Source organism: Acipenser ruthenus, chromosome 17, assembly GCF_902713425.1.
Source record: "Acipenser ruthenus chromosome 17, fAciRut3.2 maternal haplotype, whole genome shotgun sequence".
NCBI lineage: Eukaryota > Metazoa > Chordata > Actinopteri > Acipenseriformes > Acipenseridae > Acipenser > Acipenser ruthenus.
The window spans coordinates 23,002,022-23,029,205 of record NC_081205.1 but is presented as its reverse complement, the minus strand read 5'-3'; the positions used below and the strand labels follow the sequence as shown (position 1 = coordinate 23,029,205).

The 27,184-nt window shown below is 39.8% G+C and overlaps 1 protein-coding gene across 7 annotated transcripts in view; it reads right to left on the bottom strand.

Moving 5' to 3' along the window:
- The window catches only part of LOC117423769 (traf2 and NCK-interacting protein kinase-like), a 135,641-nt gene that overhangs the window by 22,745 nt on the left and 85,712 nt on the right, over window positions 1-27,184 (bottom strand). For 4 of the 7 annotated variants that reach the window (XM_058990138.1, XM_058990134.1, XM_058990137.1 and 1 more), the window contains 9 exons: window positions 25,057-25,170; window positions 22,550-22,636; window positions 20,311-20,493; window positions 16,597-16,980; window positions 11,499-11,663; window positions 8,751-9,002; window positions 8,276-8,382; window positions 7,875-8,014; window positions 5,176-5,273 (listed from right to left, as the gene is read on the bottom strand). In XM_058990138.1, coding sequence (XP_058846121.1) covers window positions 5,176-5,273; window positions 7,875-8,014; window positions 8,276-8,382; window positions 8,751-9,002; window positions 11,499-11,663; window positions 16,597-16,980; window positions 20,311-20,493; window positions 22,550-22,636; window positions 25,057-25,170 — 1,530 coding nt within the window. The remainder of the gene's footprint in view (window positions 1-5,175; window positions 5,274-7,874; window positions 8,015-8,275; window positions 8,383-8,750; window positions 9,003-11,498; window positions 11,664-16,596; window positions 16,981-20,310; window positions 20,494-22,549; window positions 22,637-25,056; window positions 25,171-27,184) is intronic. The other 3 variants (XM_034039923.3, XM_058990135.1, XM_034039927.3) reach the window with 3 other exon arrangements.

Genomic DNA, 27,184 nt, shown 5'->3' with positions numbered 1-27,184 from the left:
TAATCCATCAAACGTAACCTTGGATACAATTCACTCTAAGCAACTTCCTTAACCACACTCCTTTTTAATCCCCATTAGTTGAGCAAGTTATACTGGGGTTTTCTATCAGGATGAAAAACAGTAAACTGAACAACACTGGAGATTTACAAGGAGGCACATCCCTTGTCATCCACCAGGGTTATCCATAGTAATAAAAACCAAAAGCAAAACACATGTGGTTTTCCTTGCGACTAACCACGATCATGATGAAAAACAACTGCCATTACCATTGATGTATTTCTGCTTGATCTTGATGAACAAGAAAAGCAGCAGGGCCTCTTGGGAAAGAGGTGCATGCATGGCTTTGGTTGCATTATTGTACACAGGGGCACAGCGTGGAAGCACTGGTCAAAATGGGTGAGACAGCAGTCTCCCACATAGCATGTAAGATGATAAACACAGTGTTGCAAGACCCAGTCTTACCCTTTCTTCCTACATTAGTGATCGATGTAGCCATCAGTGCAGAGACAGAGAGAGGGAAGGAATGTAGTGTATAATTAATAAATAGTTTCATTCATCCTTTGGTGATTCTGTTGCTCCAATGATGAGTTCTCTTATTTTATTTATTTATTTATTTATTTAATCTGTGTGTTTGTGTGAAAAGGTCATATTGCTGCATGATTTGAATGGAATAGAGGAAGTTTATTCACTCTTGGCAGACAAGGTCAAAGCCAGGTAAATGCAGGATTTAGAGAAATGTATATTTTTTTTAATTTAGTCGTTGCCAATTATTTTTTATTATTTTCTCCCAATTTAGAATGGCCAATTATTTTTTAAGCTCAGCTCACCGCTACCACCCCTGCGCTGACTCGGGAGGGCGAAGACGAACACACAGTGTCCTCCGAAGCGTGTGCCGTCAGCCGACCGCTTTTTTTCACACTGCGGACTCACCATGCAGCCACCCAACAAGAGCTACAGCGTTGGAGGACAACGCAACTCTCAGGCAGCTTACAGGCAAGCCCGCAGGTGGCCGGCCAGACTAGAGGGGTCGCTGGTGCGCGGTGAGCTGAGGACACCCTGGCAGACCTAACCCTCCCTCCCCCCGGGCGACGCTCTGCCAATTGTGCACCGCCCCCTGGGGGCTCCCGTCCACGGTCGGCTGTGGAATAGCCTGGACTCGAACTCGCGACGTCCAGGCTATAGAGTGCATCCTGCACTCCACGTGGAGTGCCTTTTTACTGGATGCACCACTCGGGAACCCCGAGGTTTAGTCTGTGCAGAACTATAATTCTGTGCTAATATTTAAGCTCGTCTTAAGGTCTCCGTTATGACAGAACCAACAGGAAGTGTGTATTTGATTTTTTAAAACCTGAACAATCGCGTATCAGAAACCTGTCTCAAAATCTCATGACTCACAGAAGGGCACACAAATGAAACGGCCCTTCCTATGATGTGTGTAGAGAATAGCACTGCTTTCAAGGTAAGATGTAAATAGCCTTGTCTCTTAAATAGTCCTAATCAGCACATAATATAAACGTAGACTCAACATTACAATTTTCTTGTGAAACTCATTCTTGTTTCTTCCCTCCCATGTTTCAAATCCTATGTAGGCCCACTTGTGCATTACAATTCCCTCAAATCTCTTACTGCAATGCTTTGTGCTTGCAAAGGCTGCTGGGAACACCTAGCAGGCTTTGCAACTCCCTTCCAGTTGCTTAACCTAATGTGAAGCCATTGATTTTCAGATATTATAAAATATTACTTTCATGAAGTATAATGTATTCAAAACCAAGATTGAGACATTGTAACCAGTAGCCTGCGTTCAAGCTACGATTTAATAAAATTAATTTATTAGCTTTTAGTCCTTGTTTAATCTAGCTGAGAAGGCACTTAGTGGCATGGAATAAAGTTATCACACTCCCATTAAAAGATTAAAAAGAAAGACAGTCACTGATGTGCAGGATCATCCACACACAATTCCCCAGGTGGCAGCCCTGACTTGCACTTCAATTTTAATCACTGGTAAAATTTACAACAAAACACATGAGCTTCTTATTAAAAAGAATGCCTTAAGGGCTCAGGCACTAACTCTGCAATATGCTTACAGACTACAAATTCACTCCTAGCTTTCAACTCCCCCTGGCTATTAGCTACACTATGCTTTCAAACATTCTATTTAAAGTAACAGTAAATATGCCTTCTAGTTTATTTCCAGTACAATATAATGAACTGTTGTGTACAACCTAAGCCAATTGTACAACCAGTTTTGATTTTGATTTTGTTTGAAAGTTTCTCTTCAAAAACTAGTTGTTTGAATAGCCTCTTGTGACCCGAAAGGTTTCTGTTCATTGGATTTCACACACATTTGAACTATTAACAATTCTGAATCAACTACAAATATAACTAGGCTTGCTACTATGTGATTTTTATTTTTTTGCCAAATCGACTATTAATATCGACGTTTTTTAGAAAGAAAATACTGTTTTTTTAACCTTTATTTTTCAATTCAAGCAGTGAATGGGTGAAATCGACCTTTAGGCTTTAAACAAACCCAGACTTATGCCACTGAAAAATATCTCACTTAGCAAAACCCCTTTAACATATTCAACACGCAACAAAACTAACTTGCACTTATTATTCTGAGTTTCAAAGTAGGCGCTTTGAATGACAGGCGCTGTAGCTGGCAAATGAGAGCATTCTTGCACTGCTTCAGTCAACGAGATCTGTCAGAACAGGGTGAAACGGACCACTGAGATGACTGACAGCGACCCCCAGCCATTCAGAACGGAACGGAGACGGGACAGACAGCAAGTATAAAAACTACACAAACTATAGATGGTTTCTAAATTGTTATTTATGGTAAGAAAATAAAAAATAGCGAGTGGTTTTACCAACGTTTATCCTATATAAATTTATTTCAGTCAAACACTCATTTTTTGGGAATTCAACGTTTAATGAGCTTTACCGATTAATATCGAAAAGTAGCAAGCCTAGTTATAACCAGTGGAAAACAATGCACACTATAATGTAATGTACACAGGGTCACATGAGGATTGTTTCTATGCATTGCACAGATTTTATAATATTTACTTGGGTGTTCTGTTTGATTTTTAGAGCCATTACCTGTTTGTATTTTATGTATTTTAGTTACAGAAGATATAGGAATATGCGTTTCCATAAGATCTCCCACAGGTTTTGTTAGAGGGCTCCAGAAGACTGGGGAGCTTGACGCACACTGTGAACCTCAGGTTCCTCTATAGTACAATACTGAACAAGCACATCAGGTATTTGATCAGCCTGTGCAAATGACAATGACAATGACAGTTGATTGAGGAAATTGTCACTAACCTCGTCTATGGCTTTTTTATAGCTCTGAGGGGAGGGAGGAGAGAGACGACAGCAGAGGAAATGGAGAAAGAGGAGGAGAAAGCCAGAGGAAAGGGATGCAAGTTAGAGAGAAAATGGAAAGTTATTAGTTCAGTATTACAGGAAATAATGAGATTTATATTAAAGGTGCAGTTTCTATAAAAGAAATACATATTCAAATATTTCCCTAGTTTCTAATATGCACTGTCATCACAATTCTCCTTGACATTAGTCAATTGGGTGCATGTGAAAGTAGAAAGTTGAGGAACAATGGCACGGACTACTGCTGACACTCTGCAAGTAAACACACCTAAATCCTAACCTGAAAACCTTCTGCTATTCAGTTCTGAGCATCTCCCCTAAACAGAGATGGCTAATTATGGTCCTAGCACTAAGCCCATTGTTCACTGGGTTCAAGTTGAGATTACAAAACGCATTCCACTAATGACATGAGCCTGTCTAGAACTTGGACCTCCAGAGAATTTGCCAACTTTAAAAAAAAAAAATACTTAACATAATTCAACAACTGGAGTTATATACATGGCAATCGTATGCAGCTCCAACATTTAAAATGAACAAAAAAGGTCATCCATTCAAGAAATAAACCCCCCACAGTGTTTATTCCAGGGGGCTTGTTTTAATGCAAACTCTTGCATAATGGCATTTTTTCACAAGTAACCCATAGGCACAAAATGGATGCTGCACCTTTAAAAGTAAAAAGGAAGGAAGATGCTCAGTAGCCTATTGTCACCCTAAAGGGATCGGGCAATAGATACATTATGATAAAAGTAAACATGTTCATGATGTAAATATCCAGCCACGAATGAAAGCTTCTGGGTTCTCTCATGAAGACCCAATTTAGAAACAATAGAGCTTCAATGATCACAACAAAATCTGAACACTGCACTACATCGGTTTCATAAAGATATCCAAATTGAGAATGCCTTATCTAAAACCCAAATATAAAAGAATAGAATAATTCTCACATAATAATGAACACAGACAGTGTTATTTGCACACTCTAAAATGAGCATCCAATGCACATTAAACACATTTTACTACCAGGCCCTGTTTCCTCTGTTTGCTGTGAGCCATGGAGAATCCCAGTCATGAAAACTAAATGACTATTTTGCTGGGAACTTAAGTTGTTCCAAATGAAAAGGCACACCTTGATTTGCCTGACCGGACGATGGAAACCTTAACTGCGTCACTTGACAATATGCTAAAGCCAAATGAACATTGGCTTCAAGCACTGTAACACTTGTAGATGTCTCGTCAAATCTCAATACGCCAGCATTCCATATAATTATCTTACCCAAAAATCTGTCCTTTTACATCTTCTAAAAGGACAAGAATCAATTATTATCTCTTATTAGCACTTTTATTATCACCAGTCCTTTTCTTAGACTCGTAGTCTAGAATAGTATTAGGATGCAGCAGTTTAACGAACTAGTAAATGGATTTTAATGCATTGGTTAAACAATTGTCAAGTTTTGTGGGCTGCAGGCAAAATTGCATAAACGGGATCTTTTTTTTATTTTTTATTTATTTTATTTTTTTATTTTTTTATTTTAGGCTCAGCTCAACCCCCAGGCTGACTCAGGAGCGTTGAAGACGAACACACGCTGTCTTTTCCCGAAATGTGTGCCATCAGCCGACCGCTTTTTTTCACTCTGCAGGCCTGCCATGCAGCCACCTCAGAGCTACAGCGTCAGAAGACAACGCAGCTCTGGGTATCCTGCACACCAAGCGGAGCACCTTTACCAGATGCGCCGCTCGGGAGCCCCACATACACAGGATTTTTAAGGGAAGAGAGAACTAGGAACTTACAGCAGGCCGGCTGGGTCTGGTCATGTCTCGTCCTTCCTCCTGCTTCACCTTTGAGGGGTCCTGAGTCATTATGGGAGAGCCTTCGGGTTTATTTGTTCCTGTTGAAGCAATTAAAGAACAGGTTACACACAGCTCTCATTGTTCAGTACAGCCCTTCCACTGTTTCTATGGAGTTTACTGGGTCAAAGCTTCTTCACTTTACAAGTTGGGTAATACCCAGTATGTCAGTTTAAGTATTTGTCCAAGGTAGCGGAATACTTGTGGTTCCAAGAGCAGTGTGTAGAACTGTTTTTGTGTTTGAACAGTTTATTTTGCCCTGTGTTGTAACCATTGCTGGTTTCAACCAGGAGTTTTACTTTGTGCTGTTTTATTTTGAACAACCTTAATTTTCAACCTGGTCTTAGCCTTTGCTGGTTAGACTGTGGGTTCAGTGCCCGTGTAAGGCTAAGAAATAAATAAATAAGGGTTTGGACTATCCCTTGTTTCCTGCGACGTCATTTTGCACGCTACCACTTGCCTTCCTGTGACAGTGCTATAAAACGTAGGTTTCATGTTTTCTTTATATTTTTGGATTCCTATACTCTCAATAACTTAAGCTAAATAATGCCCTACCCAAATTCCATCACAATTGGGTAAGCCATTATCTAGCTATACTGTGAAATACACAAATAAAGATGGGACTGTATCTCCTTATGCACACCAATTCTGACTCTCTCAATGTGTTCAGATAGACGGTAGTTTGAGGTAAATGAAATGTGACGAGGACAACATGAAGTAAAAACTTTTAAACCGTAACAGCCTTATTTTACTTGGCAATGAAAATGTTCCAGCCTCTTACTCATGTTCTTACCAAGGCCACCCTTATAACTGCCATCTGTAGACTCAGTACTTGTCCCTTAAAATGTTACAGAACACACTGCAACTTTTACAGGCACATCACGTTATGTTCTGTCCTGCCTTGTAGTAGTGTTATACTGTATTTTTTAAACATATTGTTGCACATCATGGATTGTAAATCCAATGATCGCAGTGTATCCAGAGCATGTAACTTCCTACAACAATGCTGGTTTTCTGTTCCCACAATACACCACTCATTCCAATCAGAGCACCAGCTTTGTTGTAGGAGAGAGCCTGCTACTTAAATAAATAAATAAATAAATAAATAAACAAACAAACAAACAAACAAACAAACAAACAAACAAACAAACAAACAGCAGCTGCAATTTGGACAACATGAAATACAGCAACAGTAAATGAATGTGTTTCTTGTAAACACTGCAGGGGGTTCTGTAGATCTGAAGATTTCCACATCAGCCTCGTAGAGGCGGATATATCTACACTTTTACTCCCCTCTCAGACCTCCCACTGAAACGCAACCAAATAAACAAAACACAGCTCCCCTGGCGATTACACTAGGAGTGATTCAGTTTATTCCCTTGGTAGCATTGCTGTTCATTCCACCATCCTGTGTGAATCCACCTAGATGTCACTGTGCCTGAGGCTTTGAGTCTGTTCATTACTGTGATTACTTCACACAGGCTGGAAGTGCTGTTGCTGTGTGTTAAAATGTTGATGTTTGAAAAAAAAAAAAAAAGTCACAACGCAACTCGACAGCAGCAATCGATGAATCAAGACCCGTAAACACAGCACTGCCTCACCTCATATTAAAGATGAACATTGTGCTATCGGGCAAGCCAGAACAGAGCAGGACAATATCAAGGGAATATGGAGCAGTTAAGTTCTGTCAGGATTTGGCATTCTATTGAAGTGAGTCACCATAAAAGACTACAGTGATGAAACAATACTTCTAGCATAACTGCTTTAGGTTGTTCCAAAGCAGTATGATCACAAAGGCCAATGCCAATGAGGTTCTATTTTCTAGTTGCACTGAAGGGAATCAGTGAGAACGCTTTTATAGTTTATTAATAAACATTCTATACAGTGAATTGCTGAATGTTGCATCCTGGTATATTACATATGTAGGAGTCTTTCCATCCAAGTGGTGGTAGGTTTAAATACTGCCAACTGTTTAAATCGTTGAAAGAAAGGGACTTTGTGACAACCAACATCTCTAACAGTGTTTTTTTTGTCATTGAAAAGTAAGTGGAGTGCCAGGTTTGATCCTACTTCAAAACTTAAACAGTGGTGTTATTTAGCTCCATCACAGCTTTTAGATGAATTGAACAGCCCTCTGTTTTTTACTGTGCTCCATGACCAAAAACACAACACAGCTAAAAAGAAGAAAAAGGAACCAATTTCACACAAGACTGAGGGTTGCTTCTTTCCTACATTGATTTTATAAGCCATGTCTGAGGGATGGAAATAAGATTCCTATTGCATAGCAGATTCCCTCATTCCAGGTTTTACTACAAGCTTGATTAGCCAGTGTAGGTAACAAGCTCATGTGCATCACACCTCTTTGCAATGAGAGTCTTATTTCCATCCCTTTGTAGGTATTTGCACAAATAGATTAGCTCCCACTTTTTAATTATGTTGTTATTTAACATGACTCAACCTACCTGTGTCAGCATAAGGCTTTACTGCTATTAATTGCTGTTGTGCTGTTTTGCCTGGACCCTTTGTAAATTAGTTCTCAGGACACAAATGGTTACATTTATAGTTAAACAAATAAACAACATTCTCTGAATCAGATATTCCAGACATGGGCTTCAAGGTTGGATGTGTGCGGTAGGCCTCACCTCTGACTCTGTTCCTCTCGCTGGAGCCCGGCTGGGAGTCCCCCTGCGAGCTGGGGTTGCTGGAGCTGGACGAGCTGCCACTGCTGGTTCTCTGTAACACCGTCTCCAGGGGCAACTCCAACTTCTGCAGGTCAGGGTTACTGAGGAACAAACACCAGACATGAAACTCCTCCCCTTTTAAAGGGCTCAAGCATCTGTGTCAAGCATCCCACTGTACATGTGTAAAATTTTAAATAAAATACATTAAAAAAAATCACAACTGTGGAAATGTGTAAATCTACAAATACATAAATAAATCAATCCAAGTGGCTAGGACTACATTGCCGTTGGATTGCTTGCCCAATATTCACCCTTAAATTTAAGAATAAATACTTAATAGCTCTCTATTGCTCTTCTCTTACCTGGCTCTGATGAGTTGTGCTGCAGCTCGGCTGCCCAGACCACTCCCATTTCCAGGGGAGTTTTTCCTGATCAGGGCAGGAGATATGGAAGTTGTTCTCTGGGGAACCTACAGGTAAAAATAAATTCCCATCAAATAAAGTACATGTCAGGGTTAGGGTCAGAAGCGCTTTAATTCCAGGATTACAGTATCCAGTTCATTCTACCATCAGATGACTAAACAGCACCATGCACCAAATAGCAACTATTGTTCAAAATAAAGCTATTCATTTTATTAATGAACACTGTTGTAATCAATGCAATTCCTAGTACTATATTCCAATTACCCAGAAACGCATGATCAACACTTGTTCTGTGTTTTAATCCTTATTTCGGCCAGGGTGAACACCTGATAAAGTCAACTCCACCATTTATGCCATTTAAGTCCATTTGAAGCAAAATGAAAAGGGTTCGAGTGTATATATAAAATGAAAGAACCTTGGGTGGGAGGTCCTCCTCCTGCCTCAGCCAGGCGCTGTGGTCAAACATCTCGTCCCGGCCGCTGCTGATGATGCGGGGGGGCAGGGGCGGGGTCTCGGAGGTGGGGTCGGAGTTCTGCCGAGGCATCTCCGTGCGGTGTGAGACAATACCCTCCTGGAAGGCAGAGACCCCCTTGGCAGACTGGTCATGTAGAGACTGGGAGCCGGACATGGCGGAACCGTGAGATTTCAGAGGGACCAAGTGAGCCATCTGGACCAAGCAGACAGCACAAGACAATCTGTCAATATTATTCCTCTGCAGCGGCAGGGCACTCTCCAGTCCAATATCAGTCTTTATATATATATATATATATGTATGTATAATATATATATATATATATATATATATATATATATATATATATATATATATATATATATATATATATATATATATTATACATACATATATATACAGACGTGCTCAAATTTGTTGGTACCCCTCCACAAAAAACGAAGAATGCACAATTTCCTCTGAAATAACTTGAAACTGACAAAAGTAATTGGCATCCACCATTGTTTATTCCATATTTAATAGAAATCAGACTTTGCTTTTGATTTTTTATTCAACATAGTATTGTAAATAAGAAAACAAATGAAAATGGCATGGACAAAAATGACCGCTAACCTAATATTTTGTTGCACAACCTTTAGAGGCAATCACTGCAATCAAAAGTTTTCTGTAGCTCTCAATGAGACTTCTGCACCTGTTAACAGGTACTTTGGCCCACTCTTCCTGAGCAAACTGCTCCAGCTGTCTCAGGTTTGATGGGTGCCTTCTCCAGACTGCAAGTTTCAGCTCTTTCCATAGATGTTCGATAGGATTCAGATCAGGACTCATAGAAGGCCACTTCAGAATAGTCCAATGTTTTGTTCTTATCCATTCTTGGGTGCTTTTAGCTGTGTGTTTTGGGTCATTATCCTGTTGGAGAACCCATGACCTGCGACTGAGACAGAGCTTTCTGACACTGGGCAGTACGTTTCGCTCCAGAATGCCTTGATAGTCTTGAGATTTCATTGTGCCTTGCACAGATTCAAGGCACCCGGTGCCAGGCGCAGCAAAGCAGCCCCAAAACATAACCGAGCCTCCTCCATGTTTCACTGTAGGTATGGTGTTCTTTTCTTTGAAAGCTTCATTTTTTCGTCTGTGAACATAGAGCTGATGTGACTTGCCAAAAAGCTCCAGTTTTGACTCATCTGTCCAAAGTACATTCTCCCGGAAGGATTGTGGCTTGTCAATATGCATTTTAGCAAATTCCAGTCTGGCTTTTTTTATGTTTTTCTGTCAAAAGTGGAGTCCTCCTGGGTCTTCTTCCATGGAGCCCACTTTTGCTCAAAAAGCGACGGATGGTGCGATCAGAAACTGACGTACCTTCACCTTGGAGTTCAGCTTGTATCTCTTTGGCAGTTATCCTTGGTTCTTTTTCTACCATTCGCACATCATTCTGTTCAATCTGGGGTCGATTTTCCTCTTGCGGCCGCACCCAGGGAGGTTGGCTACAGTTCCATGGACCTTAAACTTCTTAATAATATTTGCAACTGTTGTCACAGGAACATCAAGCTGCTTGGAGATGGTCTTGTAGCCTTTACCTTTACCATGCTTGTCTATTATTTTCTTTCTGATCTCCTCAGACAACTCTCTCCTTTGCTTTCTCTGGTCCATGTTCAGTGTGGTGCACACAATGATACCAAACAGCACAGTGACTACTTTTCTCCATTTAAATAGGCTGAATGACTGATTACAAAGATTGGAGACATGTGTGATACTAATTAAAGAAACTAATTCGTTTGAAATATCACTATAAATCCAATTATTTATTATCTTTTCTAAGGGGTACCAACAAATGTGTCCAGGCCATTTTTGAATATCTTTGTAGAATAAGCAATAATTCATCTCTTTTCACAGCTTCTTTGCTTTATTCTATGACATACCAAAGGCATGCAAGTATACATGATCAAATAGCTTTTAATTTCATCACTTTTCAGGAGGAATGAAGCATTATTTCAATGAGCTGTAAGGGTACCAACAAATTTGAGCACGTCTGTATATATATACATATATGTATGGACTCAGTTTGAATCCAGGTTTTACTATGAGCATGACTACACATTTATATTAAATACTGTACAGTATTAAAATGAAAACCAGACTTAAACTGCTGTGATGCAAATGGGGTAAGTGTGCAGTTAAAGACTGCAGGGTGATTATCAATGTTGCACCACTGTGTGTGGCACAAGGCAGATTATTTTTCTCTCCCTTTAAATACATACTGTAATCTATAGAATTCCTTAGGATTTCAGTAGTAAGTCGACATGTGATTTTGGCAAAGCCCAACCTGACTTCACGCCAACAATGTATAATATCCAGAAGCACTATAGTAACTATATTAAGAGCTTGGGACTTCACAACACTGCACCCTTTCCTATAAGAGGAAAGATTAGTTCAGTCCCCCCTACTGATCTAGCCTATTATTGCCATGCAGTGATTCATTGAATCAGCAGTTTGTGCAGAGGCAGTCCCTGAGCATACAGATCTATATTCTTCTTATTATGGTAATATGCCTTTTCAGCATCTCTGTACCTGGAAGGAGGTTAACATTGGTTCATGCAATTTAGGGTACCTCTGGAGGACTGGAATTGTGCAGCCCAGGCAAAAAGCTTTAGTATGCCTTTAAAAGTATCATGAAGAGCTGAAACCTCGGACTACCTGTGGCTCAACTGGCCGGTGGATGGGGGGCATCCTGGCCGGCTGGAAGGCACTGCTACTGAAGGACTCCGACCGCGGTGGCAGGCTGGGATCGGAAATCCTATTGGCCACCTTGTGCTGCATTGCTGGAGAGCTCTGCCGGTTCAACTTGGAACGTTCTTCAACCTACAGTACGGAGGAAAATATTCAGAACACCAATGGAACTGCAAAACCCTCCAGTTCCAGACAGTTACTTCAGCACAGCAGATAACACCGGGGCAAATCCACAGTGATTTTAACTGGGGGACATTTTAAAAATGGAACTTCTATATAGTTTAATGAAATAGACTATAGGTATAGAAGTTAATTGTCAAGTATTTTCTCTCTCTGTTCCAATTACCAGTACACAATGATTTTGGGCCTCTTGTTTCCAATAATTAATACTATATGTTTAGCTATCCAATAGAAAAATGGACAATGAGCAATCCTATAACCAGTACAGCTGATAAACAGTGTCTACAAATCATTGCTCTTTATGCACTGGTTTCCCTTGCTATGATTTAGTTTCCAGTTTAGAGCCATTTTTGCTTCAAATCCATCACCTGTGTCCCGATTTTGTGCTGAGGTAAATGTCTAAGTCAATTGTCATTTCCCATTCCCTTTTTGCATAAGCAGCCCAAAAGCCCCACAAAAGAACAATAGGACTCACTGGGGAGAAGTTAGAGGATAAAGAAATGATCTGTTGAACCATTTCTTTTAAACTTACAAGTTATTGTTATTAGAGAGACTTGCATTTCTTTGATTTTGTACTTAAATGTTTATATACTTAATACAAATAACCTATACTTTATGTGATGTATTACCCACAAGTTAAAGGTATTTTTATTTATTTATTTATTTATTTATTTTTTGGTTAACTCTCCTTAATATAGCAACAGCCTTCTCACTAGTCCCTTATTGTTTTGCTGTTAATCTTTTTGACTTTCACGTTAAAGCAACAATTTCACTTCCTGTGTCACAGGAAATAGTGCACCACATATGTTTAGGGCAAAGGAAGTGAAAAGGGAGAGGAAAATGAAATACTTTCATCAAGCTGTTTGTGGGGTGGCTGGAAAAATGGGCTTCACAAGAGGAAAAGTAAAACAAATTTGAAAAAAAAAGGATATTAAAATAATGCTCCCATACAAATTGATTACATTTTGTAAAGCCTTGGTTAGCACACCTTCTACTTCATGAATGGTTGTCAGATATTATTAACATTCAGTTAGGTATTTATTTTCTCCCCAGTTATGTTTTAGTAGTATTTAAGTGGGTATACTTTCAAAGTGCATCATATACACGTGGCAGTGTATTACGCCACCAAGATTATAAAGTCTACAGTATATGATGTTGTGAAGAGATGCGGCCAGTGTGCAAAATTAAGCCAACCTAATCAGGAACTATACAGTAGACTCTACTACTAATATTATTTTACCAAAGGTTGATAAATAGCTTTAATATTGTGTCTTTCAAACATAATACATAAGTTTGCTTTAAAATACAAAAACAGATGTGGTCAAAGAAATGCATGTACACACACCAGAACTGTTAATGAATTAATTTACATATATCAGCCTTCACCATATCCCAAATTAAAAAGTCAGCCTGCTATAGCCTCGAATTCAAGGGACCCAATGGTTAAGCAAATACATAGAAGAAAAACAAATGTTAAAATCAAGAGCAGGGAAAGATTTTTTTCCTCCTCATTACAGCATTTTAAAAGAACAAACAAGCCACTCAAAGAGTTAAGCAGTTGCATGATGATCTGTCCATACACACAACTACCAGAGTGTCAATGAGCGCCATTCACCAGCCAACATGAGAAGCAAGTAACCAGTCTACAAGGAAGAGCTCAGCACCTAGTAGGAGATAAAGTATTGATGTTAAATACCATGAATGGATATCTCCCATTTGTATTGCAGAGTTTTGAGATGGATTTCTTTGGGTGCGGTGGTAAGTGCATCCTCATCTGATATGGGCAATTCTGCATGTAACAATTAGCATGGTAGGGGGGAAGCACTTCCTAGCATTATATTATAAAATATTAAACTTGTTGGGGGAACTTGTCATGTAGCCTTTTGCAAAGGTGCATTGGCATTTAGGCAACTTTCTAAATCGAGATTACTACTTGAATTTTATGCATATGCTAAGCGTATCATATAAGTCGTGAGAAGGATGTTTAAGTGAATACATTACTGTACAATTGTAGGTTGCAATATTGAAAGTGATAAAATATATATTTTAAAGCCTTACAGCTGGATTTGACAGATTTTAACTTTCTAACTCTCCAACAGTCTTGCATATAAGCATTCATAATTGTGTATAAGTGCACTGACCTATACTTGTGCAGTATTGCCCATTTAGAACAGGACAATTCATTTGAGACAACCTCACTCTCTTCCTCTATTCCACCTCCCCTATTATGCTGCTGTCCCCATTCATATTATTCTCAACATCTACAACTCTACCACACCCACCCATTCTGTCCGATCCCAATATACCTAACTCAAACCCCAACTGTAATCAACCCATTAAACTGCTGTAAATCGACATGATATAACACAGAGCTACAATACTGGCTAATGGGAGATATTCATTCATGAACCTGCATGAAAGTCAACATTTTGATGCCAGAAAATACTACTGCAAAAGTATGAAATATATAAATATGTTAGTGAATCAGAAAAAAAAAAGGATGGAAGCAACGTTCCTTCAAAACCACTCCTCCAGGTAAAATCATTAGTCACTCCTCTTACCACCCCAGTTACCATTTTCCATTAGCTTCTCCTAGCATCTAGTTAGCACTGAACATGGCAGCAAGGAGGTCACTTTGAGGGTTGTGGAATGTAACCATGCATTCAGTACAGATGAACAAACGCTTGTGTTTTCTGGATTTGGAAATGAAAATGAAACCAATAAGTGCTTGGACTCTTAATAACCATGTGACTGAATTTGGTTATGAAGCCATAAGAGGTCTAGTGAGACATACTCACAAAATGGAGGAACTACTGTAGATTATCAACCCAATATAAACAATACTCTACTTTTAAAGATGACTGGTCTGTTTTTAGCCTAACTAAAACATCTTCTGGTGTCAAAGCTTTACAATTGACGAGGACACTTGTGTAATATCCAGGTTTGCCTATAGACCAAGTGTTTCTTTTGATAGAACCAAATTATATTGGCATGTGGCCGGTATGTTAGAAACAAATGGTCACTAATCCTTATACCAACAGCAAGTGAAAAATCATCTTATAACATGCCAACTTGTTGTTTAATCCTATTAATTTATCCAATGGGTTTGAAAATATAAGAGCTAAACACCTCCACTGTTAATAGGGCACTTTGTGTAACAAGGCTATTAAAATCTATCAGTGCATCCAAGTCTCTTAAATGTATTTCTGTCTGTAATGATGTGTAAAACAGGGAAGGTTATCAAATCAAATAGACACGACAGTCTTCATTCACCTAATCCGAACACAGAATTCAGGCAAAATCACAATGCCCTACTTGTAGCGTCCTTTTTCAGGTTATCCAACTATTCATCTAAGCAAATGCTAAAAATGTTGTTTTATTTCCAAGTCCGGAAAATGCTTTTGTGAATCCTCTCTTCAAATGTTACATTTCATTTAACAACATCAAATCATGCTTCTAATGCAAGTCTCAAATTCTATTCAAATGAAGCCCAACAAATGCATTCAATGACACCAGTGAACTGAGGAAGAGTACTATGGAGCGAGCTATATAATAAAATATTGAGAATAAAAAATAGGCTTGTATGCCCATCAAAGCTTACTACTTTTTATCACATCATTTGACAGGTTTCCAGTCCTTCACTGTACTAACACTTTTGAGTCATGCTGTAGGCTGAACACTGGTAATTCAGATTTTGTTTAATTAAAAAAAAAAAAAAAAAACCATAAATACTCAAAACTGATTGTTAACCAGTGTGACCTTATGACCTAAGGATCAGTTAAATACTTTCTAATCTTCCCATCACTGCTAAAATGGATGTTTCAATACCTAAAAATATAACCTGACAACGTTCCCCAGTTCACTGACTACTTTCAATTAGAAGAGGCCACTGAATAGAACCAAGGTTAGTGCTACATTAGTCAACAAGACATGGAGAATATAACTACATTGCTGTATGATGGCCTGATCTATTTTAACCTGAGTTATCTGCTTGCTGCCACGCATTTCCACAAGTGCTTTTAAAGTGCTCATCCACCAGCTTTGTGCTTTTTTATTTCTTAAAGAACTGAACCTGATGCAAGCTAACTTTTGGATATATTCCTTTCAGCAACTTCCCGGTATGGAATTTCCACTTGGTGGCACTGGTAGTCAGAGCGCCTTTGTGCTTTTCATGCAGATTTGGTCTTGGCCTATGGAGGGGTTGAAACAACTGGGGAACAGGGCTACGGGAAGAACTATTAGACGGAGGGGTGAACACAGGGGTAAAGTTACCAGTTGGAGGGGTGAATACATTGGAACTACTAGAATAACTGCCAAAGGGAGGGGTGGGAAACCACACAGGGCTGGAAGACCTCTCAGGGCTACCCTGGGGCAGCTTTGACTGAGAGCCAAAAGGGGAGCCAGTGGGGGAGTTATTTGAGGAATTTTCTGGAGAAACCTTGGGAGACGCCCTGGGTGAGAGGCCCATCCATTTTAAAGTGGTCGGAATTAATTTATCAGTCAATGGTCGGTAACTTGCACCACTGCCAGACTTTGCATGCCTTTGTATATGCACCATCATCTGCCTAAAAGAGTGCTCAGGGGCGGAGGCCGACAGATTTATCCCAGGGTTGCTCTGGGAAATTTCATCTCTTGGGGAAAGAAAGCACCTACTACCAGGCACCATTAACTGGGAGATATTTCGGCAATTTTTAAAGTGCCTTTCTCTTGAGACCTTCATCTCTCTGAAAAAGCACTCCGGGGCAGAGGCTGTGAGATCAACCTTCCACGATCCAAGGGTTCCCAGATCCCATGCATCATCCTGGAGACTTGCAGAAGTGTGTGGCACATTAAACGGTTGTTTCCAGGAAACATCTTTAACAGCATTGTGTGAATGATGCCTTACTCTTTTAAACCCAGCAGACAGCTGGACATCATCCGCTGGCTCTGGCTTGGCTGGGGTGCATCCTCTGGAAGAGAGCGCATACTTGCCAGCAGCTCTCTGAGCTTTCAGTTCCTGGACGTGCTTTTGAATCTGTCCCGCTAGATCGAGTCCAGCTATTGACACTTTGTCCGGGTGGTATCCCAGGTCTGTGATTTGAATTTTGGGTAGGTTCTGTTTCTGCAGCTGATTCTGCTCTGATCTGCTGGAGGGAGTTTGGTTAGAAGGATGCTGTGGAGGGTTATGGGAAGCTGATGGAGACATGAATGCCTGCGTCCACTGCTGATTGGATGAGTGCTGCTGCTTACATGGGAGGCGGGGAGAATTACTTAAGGACTGCTGTTGAACCTAGAGTTGGGATCACAAAAGGATTTATGAAAGGTAAAAAAAAAAAAAAATTTTTTTTTTGTTTGTTTTTTTAAATGGAAAATACACATTTTATTACAGCTAAAACCAAGGCATATTCATTTTTTACACCTAGGACAATACAACTTGTTTTACACACGGAGGTTTCTGTTCTAATTAAAGGACAACCATTGCTATCTTGTGTAGTATGTATTCCTGCAATATATTTTTTTAACCGTTTAAATATTTTCTAAACCCAGAGGTGTGGGTCATTATTGAAATTGAGCTTTGAGTAACAGGGAAAAGTTGTTATCTGAATGTCACTTTTCTGTTTTTGTATTCTGGTAAAAACTCCCTCTTCCAACTATGGCAACCAGTTTATTAGGGATAGCAGCTGAATTACCCAAAACACATCAAACAAAGTATAAAACACATTTTTTGACAATATATGGCAGGTGCATGTAAAGGAACAAGAAGTGTTATGGCCTAAAATCAATTTATCTAACCCTAGTTACCTTCAGTTTTATATAGTAAATGTATGTACCATTTTCTCTTGCTTGGCTCGGTTTTCCTGAATTAGAACGTTTGTCATGTTTTTATTTATTGTCTGAAACACCAAAAGAAAAATCACTGTAGAGGACCTTTATTGCGAGTTTCAGAGACCATGTGCGCACCAGAATAGCTGTTAACATAAAGCAATGGGTCACTGGTGCATTGGTTCACAGGAGACGGTTCCCCTGTCAAATCGTTCTAGAATGACAAGCTCTCCAATACAGAAAAAATTAGAAAGCAATTTGGAGGAACCCAATAAAATCAGATTAGAATGTATTTATTACATTGGTGCATCATTTTAACACTTGTGTTATTAAGCTGACAACTGTAAAGCCGTGTTTTTCCTGATAACACTATGTAACACAATTTTTGTTCCTGGGTAGTAAGTGTTATTTCCTAATTGCTTATGCCTCAAAAGTATAGAAAATGGCTATTATTCCCCACAAACTTTGCTTTTGTGACCAGGACAGTGATATTTTGAAATTTACCTATTACCAATGAGAAAACGGGCGAATTTGTGTCTTTTCGTTCACATAAAGTCAGAAAAAAACAACATATGAATCCAAATTAACATGTATTTATACTAAAGTAATACAAAAATGACTACAAAAGATTTAGAAGTGAGTAGTTTTTCGAGATTTACGATTATACTGTAAATCACTTTCACGAATCAGCCCCCAAATGTAGTCTCCCATCATGTTCTCGTTATACTGTCCTTGGTAGCGGCGTTCAAAGTCCAGTATATCCTGGTGGAAGCGCTTGCCTTGCTCCTCCGAGTATGCTCCCATGTTCTCCTTGAATTTATCAAGATGAGCATCAAGGATATGGACTTTGAGGGACATCCTACAGCCCATTGTGCCGTAGTTCTTCACCAGAGTCTCAACCAGCTCCACATAGTTTTCGGCCTTGTGACTGCCCAGGAAGCCCCGAACCACTGCGACAAAGCTGTTCCAAGCCGCTTTCTCCTTACTAGTGAGCTTCCTGGGGAATTCATTGCACTCCAGGATCTTCTTTATCTGTGGTCCGACGAAGACACCGGCTTTGACCTTTGCCTCAGACAGCTTAGGGAAGAAGTCTTGAAGGTACTTGAAGCTCTGACAAATTGTTTCATAAGGCCCAATTTGATGTGCAGTGGTGGCATCAGCACCTTTCGGGGGTCCACCAGTGGCTCCCACTTGACGTTGTTCCTCCCCACAGAGAACTCTGTCGGCTGTGGCCAGTCCCGCCTGTGGTAGTGCGCCTTGGTGTCCCTGCTGTCCCAAAGGCAAAGATAGCAGGGAAGCTTGGTAAAACCGCCTTGAAGACCCATCAGGAATGCCACCATTTTGAAGTCTCCTATGACCTCCCAGCCGTACTAATCATACTTCAAGGCGTCCAGCAAGGTCTTGATGCTGTTGTAATCCTCTTTGAGGTGCACCGAGTGAGCCATGGGAAGAGACGGGTACTTGTCACCATTATGGAGCAGCACGGCTTTGAGGCTCCTGGATGAGCTGTCACTCACTCAAGACGGCTGCGCTCTCTCTGGAGGAGTGGGTACGGGGAGCTCATGGCAGTGTGGCACCGGGGCGATGGATGAAGGAAGGTCCGGATACGTGATAGCAGGTGCATTCTTGCCAGTCCGATGTTTGGAAGGGTCCACCATGCAGAAGTAGCAGTTGCTTGAGTGGTCAGTGGGTTCCCGCCAAATTCTTGGGATAGCGAACTTCATGGCTCTCTTTTCCCCTCTGTACCATCGTACAAAAATACATTTATTCCACCCATGACTAATGTGTAAGAGATTCTCGCAACATTTTTCATATATGATATATTTTTTCAATAACATCGAAAATTGTAAAACATTTTAAAAATTAAAAACTTTTACAATTTTAAAAATTAACAAATTTTATAACATAAAATTCCGAGCAACAATTGTCCATCTTACCTTCCAGAGTTTTTTTTGCAGTGCTCGCAGGTGAAATGAGGTGCCCAGGGTTTGTCTTGATCCCCGACAGGCATGCCGAAATATGCCTTGTAGGCCTCACACATCTTAGCAGATGCTTCCACGGAGTACTTTTTCTCTCTTGTCTTGATAAATTGGCCGCAGACATAGCAAAATGCGTCTGCCGGATGCTTGCAGCCTCTTGATGCCATCTCAGAAAATTGCAGATATGTATCCACTTGGGCAGCTGGAACTAAACTGAACTGGTGGGCTTAAGGCCCCTGTATTTATACTACTATTTATATTACTGTAAAGTTCTAGAAAGTTCTAGAAGTTACTCCAAGTTTACTCAGCACTGAATCTATCTGGAATGTTCTGGAAAATAGGTACATTTCAAAATATTCTATCTGGAATGTTCTGGAAAATAGGTACATTTCAAAATATCACTGTCCTGGTCACAAAAGCAAAGTTTGTGGGGAATAATAGCCATTTTCTATACTTTTGAGGCATAAGCAATTTGGAAATAACACTTACTACCCAGGAACCAAAAAAAAAAATTGTTACACGGTGTAATGCTGACAATTTATTTAAGAGGGGTCTGGTTGCTCAGATTCCTGGCACCTACTTATTGAAATAATACACTTAAGTGAAGGTAGTTCTGAAAGCCAAGACAGTTTCCAACTCTGTAATACTGTACTATAATGCAATTTAGGGACTGGTCTGCCAAGTCGTCAATTGTCATTTCACAAGCCAACCTGTCAACAATCAAGAGGTCAAAGAAGGTATAAATGACCTGGGAAGCCCTAAATCCTCAGAGACAACACTGTCAAGACCAGTGGATCGGTTTCGTCTGCCCTTCCTACCTCTTTGGCCCAAGCTGGTTTGTCAGTGGGGTTCACTGTGTCCTTGTAGTGGTAGAGTGGCTTCTTCGGGTCTTGCTGCTGTTGCTGCTGCTGAAGGGATACCAGGTAGGCCCTCTCCTGCTGCAGCTGTCTCTGCAAGCGCTCCGCCTGCCTCTGCTCCTCCATCTGCTTTCGCTTATACTCCTGAAGGAATAATGGCTATATTAGCACAAGTGCTTTGCCTTTGATCAAAAACAGCTTCACAAACAGCATAAATATGTGTCTTTATGAAGATACGTAAATGCACCTGTTAAAGTACTGCACAAACATTACATTTTGTAAATGTGATTAAGAATGAAGTGGATGCCAATCATGTGACGTGATGGCAAATTATTTGGGTAGTGTGGATAGGGTATTGTCCTCAGTTGTACAAATTCAGAGGAAACACTTGGAGATTATAAATGAATGAATTATCCAACTGCATGTCCATGAATGGAGAAAAGATCCATTATTTTATTTTATTTTTTAAATCAAGTGAGTTACAATGCTGAAGACCATCTTAGCTACTACAGTCATAAACAATATATAAAACAATATATAAATCAAATGAGAAAAAATGACCAAATCATCATTCAACAGGATTGGCCAAGAAGAATTGCGTTGCACAGTCCTGCGCTTGCCAGGAAGCACTAACTAGTTTTAGAAGTTTCAAAAGATGAGCTGTCAAGGGCTCCCGAGTGACGCATCCAGTAAAAGCACTTGCGTAGAGTGCAGGATGCGCCCTATAGTCTGACCGTCGTCGATTCTAGTCCAGGCTATTACTTTGTTGACCAAGGATAGGAGCTCCCAGGGGGTGGCACACAATTGGCCGAGCGCCGCCCAGGGGGAGGGAGGTTTAGGTCGGCCAGGGTGTCCTTGGCTCACCAGAGACCCCTGTAGTCTGGCCGGGTGCCTGCAGGCTTGCCTGTAAGCTGCCCAGAGCTGCGTTGTCCTCTGACGGTGTAGCTCTGGGTGGCTGCATGGTGAGTCTGCAGTGTTAAAAAAAAGCGGTCAACTGATGACACACACTTTGGAGGACAGCGTATGCTCATCTTTGCTGCTCCTGAGTCAGCGCGGGGGTGGTAGTGGTGAGCGGAGCTAAACAAAAATAATTGGACACTATTAAATTGAGGAGAAAACAACAAAAAAAATTAATTGGCGACTACTAAATTAAAACAAAAATAATAAAAAAAAGGAGCTGTCAAACAATCATCATTTGACCCATTTGATAGTAGCAAGGCAAACATTGTGTGAATGTGTAGGAGAAAGCAGACAATCCACCTCAATTTCTGATTTGCGTTATAATTGCTTGACATGCTGACTCAAAACATTTTTGAAATTGAAGGTAGAAGTTGGCAACACTGACATGCAATGCATGCTGGGAGCTAATTGTTCCTGATGGTGACATTCACATTAGCAGAATAACCATTATGAAATCATAAAATACACAATTTGAGCCTAATAGAAATTATACAAACATTTTTTTCTAAATGCAGGATGATTATAAAAAGATAACTGCCGATTTTGCAATGCTGTTGTGGACAAAAAAATTACTTTGAGGGATACAAAATTGCAATGACAGAAATCAAGTCAAAACAGTGTCATATTAAGGAGAATTCAACAATAGTATTGCTGGGATCAAACACTGGTTGAATTGTATTCAGTGAAAAAAAAATTCCAAATTCGTATATATAACAGAATTTATTGCATCAAAAAGATATCATGCGAATTAGACCAATGCATAAGAGGTAGTCTGAAATAATGAACACTACTTATTACTGTACAGAAGAATGTTTCGCCTTTCTTGAAAAAGGTTTTTGGTGGCTACCCCAAGGATTTTTCTGCAATATGGTACAAATTATACTTTTCCATCTAGTTTAAAATGAAAGAATATGTGAATATTCGTATACATTTTGAAAGAATAAAACAAACAAACATTGCAGCACTAAATAATAGTGTGCTACAGTACACACTACAGGGTTATTTATGGTAAATGGTAATAATAGATACTCTTAGAATTGTACTGCAAATCATTTGGTGGCTCCACCTGCCAAGTTTCACTGCTCATAGGTGCCCTCCCATTGAAGCATTGCAAAGTGGCTTTATAAATAACTCTGTATATTTATTATACTATATAGATCTTTTTCATACACTGACACAGAAATGCATACTAAAAAGGTACATCACACACAGCACATGACTGATGAGCCCGCCCCATTACCAGAAGTAGAGCCTGCTCCTGCAGAAGCTGCTGCTGCAGGATCTCTAACTGCCTCTGCTCCTCCTCTAACTGACGCCTGATGTACTCCTGGGTGTACCGTCAGCGGGAAGCAGAGAGAAGAGAAATAGAACCGGTGATTCAGACAGACAGGACTCATCCAGGTGTTAATAGAAAGGGCACATTGCAAAAACCACGGCAACAGTGAGTTTTGTCCGTGACAGCGTATTCCTTTAGTATCAAAAAGCTTGGAATACACCTTTATTTAAAATAAACACTGCTTTAAAATAATTTTAAAAAAGTTGATCTTTTGTTTTTTCTATTTTCACATTCCCAGGTAAACACGTTTTTCTATCACAACACTAAAAGTTCCTGTGTTAAATGTGAACTCCTGTTCTTTGCAGCCTATACGTGACTATGTGTTGTCCTATTACCTGTAACGCAGTACTTCTATCAAGATAAATATGCTTCACCTGAGTTACACAAATGTTTAAAGCCTTCGTTTTTACACCTTTAAAATGTTACAGCAGTCATTGACACAAGTCACAGACAAACTACAGTGGAAATAAGCTGCTACGGTCCATCTTAGAAGGTACATAGAAAATGGAACAGAAAAACAACCTGCCCAGAAATCCGTGTAAGCAATGTGTGAAGGTGTCCATATACAGCATGCAGGTTAGTATAATGAATCGAATTATATAGAGAATTCTGCAGTATCAGGTGTAGCCTGCCTAGCGATCCAGGACTCCTGTTGTTCTGAATGTCCCACAAAAATGTCATGTCAGCACTGTTTTACTTTGGGATGGTAAGTGAATTTATTCACTTGCGAGACGATTTCGGAAATTAAAACAGGAGGAAGGCTGATATTTACACACACAACACTGGCGGAAGTAACATATAACATACTAGCTTGGAAAGTTATCAACTATACTTCAAACTGTTCTTTCACTTTCACTACCTCCCTGAGCTTTGAAAATACCTCCCTGCACTCTGCAGGATGGAGGTAGCTCTGCCTGGTGACAGTGACTGACACTTTCCTCAACCTGTTGTCCTCTAGCGAATGTAATAAAGACAGCTGCAAGCACAATCTCCTTCCAGGCATTTATGACGCTGATGGATCTGCACAGCTTGGCCAGCAGAGCTGTCTTGACAGGAGATTTGTAGTCATAGGAGACGTTAATACAGCGCAGGATCTATTTTTATTTTATTCAGCGCAAGACTACAGGCCATCTGCATTATATACTGTACGTGGTTATGGAGACACCTTTAAAAGAGGTTTATATCAAAACACAGATGGAAAGGTTACATTTCCAGAGCGTCACTGTAAATTGTAGTCAGTGGGTGGTGCTGTAGTATCATGTGCTATGAAGTTCAAAGTTTAAAAGACATAGGTAGGGTTTCTAAATTTATGTCAGACACAGAAGGAGATTTGATACCTTTTATTGGACTAACTAAAAAAATATTGATCACAAGCTTTGAAAACCTCAAAAGGTCTCTTCTTCAGAGAGATTGATGTTAAATTTATGTTTTAACACCCCCTGAACAAAACAAAAATAAGACCATTTTATCCTATAAAATGGCAACAGAACACCAGCAACTACTACTTAAATGGTGTTAATGGTGCAGTTTATTGTATTTCATTGCATAAGAGGTACAGCATGAACTTCAAGTCCCATCTGTGCTGTTATTTGATTTAAGCAGTTCTTAGGATAAAATAAAAGCTCTAATAATTTTGACCATCTACAAAAAGACAGTGAATTTCTAAAAACAAATACAGAAAATAGAATAAAAATCCCTCAAAGACAGACGCCCTAGTTTGACGGTTGTCACTGCAGGGGGAGCAGTGGTGGTCAGAAAGGCTTAATTGAAGAGACATACATTGATTCAAATCAGTTATCCAGTCTTTTCTTTCCTCTCCCTTCCTTTCTATATTCACCTTGGTTATATTACAAGGTAATTCCCATTTGCAAACACCTAACTAAAACCGACTTCTTATCCATTCTGCCTTTACATAAAGGACTTAATGAAAACGTTTGATCTGTTTTCTAGGAATGTAGAACAGTGGGTGATTAAGAGCCCATTTTTAGCTCTCTGACCCATAGCACCCTAAATTATATTGGTATGCGGCAAGACAGGGTGCAGAGTAATTTTTTGTTCATTTTACCCCAAAAAAGGTCTAGTTTTTTTTGGACTATTGGCAAATACGAACACATTCAATGAAATGAATGCCGTACCTCCGGTCTGCCTTATTGGTCCAAATGCCAATCCTAGAATAAAAAAAAAACTAAAATACACAAAAAATAAAAAAGCACAAATGTAATTATTCCACTACACAGAAGGCACCAAAATGCTAGGCCTAAAGTCATTTTTTTTTGGTCTTCAGGGTTATATTACCTGGATATAAGAAACCATCTCCCGCTACACATTTTTTTTTTCAGTCCCCAGGTTTTTACGGTTAGTGCTAAACAGTAGTAAATGAAAGTCGGTTCAAGTGGATTGGTGTTCAGTACCTGCTCCCTCTCTGCCTGCCTCCTCTCCTCTTCTCTGCGCATCTGCTCCATCTCCTCATAGCGCCGCCGCTCTCTCTCCTGCTGTTTCCGCATCTCGCGTTCTCGACGTTGTTGCTGCCAAAACAGACAGAACAGTTGAGAAAATATTCATTTTGTATTCAGTCTTTTCTCAATGTCCTGCTGTACCCCTCCACGAGACCGATCATTTAATGTCTGTACACTGTAGGTCTTGCTGGCTAGACTGTGGTGAAAACAAGTTGCCACAGTGTCAGTATGTCCCCTTGGTCTACTAATAGTGCCTGAATATCATACAGCAGCTTAGTTTCATAAAAGAAATGTAAACTGCAGTAGATCGATTTTTTTTTTTTTAAACATCACTGGATGCAGTAATAGGACGTGCTGATGGCAAAACGCTCACCAAATAATGACCCAGGTTATATGGATAATCAAAACAATCAATTGTGCGTTACATAAAATGAGGAACCTTTCATACAGTAGTCAGAAACAGTAAGTAGCGATTCAGTTCATTTTGACTGTTTAAAAAAAGTGCATTTACAACTTTCAACCATCCCAATAGTGATATTAAAAATCAGGCGAATAAAAACACCTTTAAAAAAGGGGGAAAGTGGTTTTAGCCACAATTTTTGTTTTCACCTGGTTACAGCTTAATAAATACATCCGACACCTGACATGCCAACTTGCATAAACAAAGGAGTTAAAGGTATTTGGGTATTTCCACTAAAGGGCAGTATTGTACATAACATGAACCACTAATTTGGACAAGGCTTATACAAGGTGGTAAACCTGGGTCTCAGGTACCTAAATTGCTAATACAGAACCTCAGAAAAACAATAACTTGTGACAGGATGGGGAGAGAGGCATTGGTTTGAGCACAGGGGCAATGTTGCCCCTCCCCCAGTCCTGCTACAGGCTCCTCTGAGCTGAAGCTACTCAATCCAGTTGCTGTCATTGGCAGTAGTGGGGATAGTTTAGAGATGTGGTAGACACAGGCAGCTGAGAAAGGCTGTCAGATGGCATTAACACATCCTAAAAACAGATTTCATAGGCTTCTAGAAATGAAAGGTCATCACTAAAAAGGAATGACGCCCACAAAGATGAATCTATGAAAATGGTCTCCTTCCTCTATATTACTGCTCTCATCATTATCATATCAAGAATGAACCTAGCAATCTTCAGAATAGCCACATTTAGAATACTGACATTTTAATCTCTCAGCAAGTTATATGAAAAAGCAGCCATCACTTGTAAAAGCCTTGGCAATTTTATTTTGCGCTTGTCCTGTAGATTTCAGAACCAATGCACTGTGTAATAATTAATGTTTAGTATATCTTGTTTTCTCAATTTCATCACTCTCTCCGAATCTTCTTGGTAGTCCCATCACCTTTTTTAAAAATCTTGTCGTTCGGTGTAATTTGGTGCTTTTACTTTATTCGTTTCATTGAAACAGTGGAAGATGGGCAACCTATATATTCCACTGCATTCTAATGACTTGGCATCTGCCCATTGAATTGAATGGAAAGGCAAGGGCTGGACTGGAACTATACAGTTAAAAGACGGACGACGTACTGTACCATTCAGCTAAAAGAGCAAGCTCTGTAGCCAATGTCAGTATTATTAACTCAACCGCTTGGTGGAGATTCACACCAAGTCTCCGACTGTAAGGGCAGCGCAATAGTATGTGCACTGGAAAACAATACTCATTTAAAACTTGAGCCAGGTTTGGAGACCACTGCTGTAAGTCACATGGTCTGAATGCAGATACACCTTTGGAGTGACTAACCTCCTAAATCATAAGTTATCAGGAAGCAGCAGGACTTTCTCATCAACAGTGTTGACTGAAATACAGAGATTTACTGAAGACAAGTTACCAAGCAAGGAAAATAATGTTGCAACTGCTTATACTAAGATTGCTTCTTATAAAAACTAAAAACTGCTGTAACTACAGAGTACTCGAATAAGCCAAACGTGTTGTTTTGTGTTTGGTGTTTGCATGGATGTCAAGTCTCAAGGTTTACCCGTGAAACGTTTCACAATTTTCAGAGTCTCACGGCTGTACAACGGATTCTCACGTTTGTGCATAAGTTTGTTATTTTTAGCGAGGCTGCGA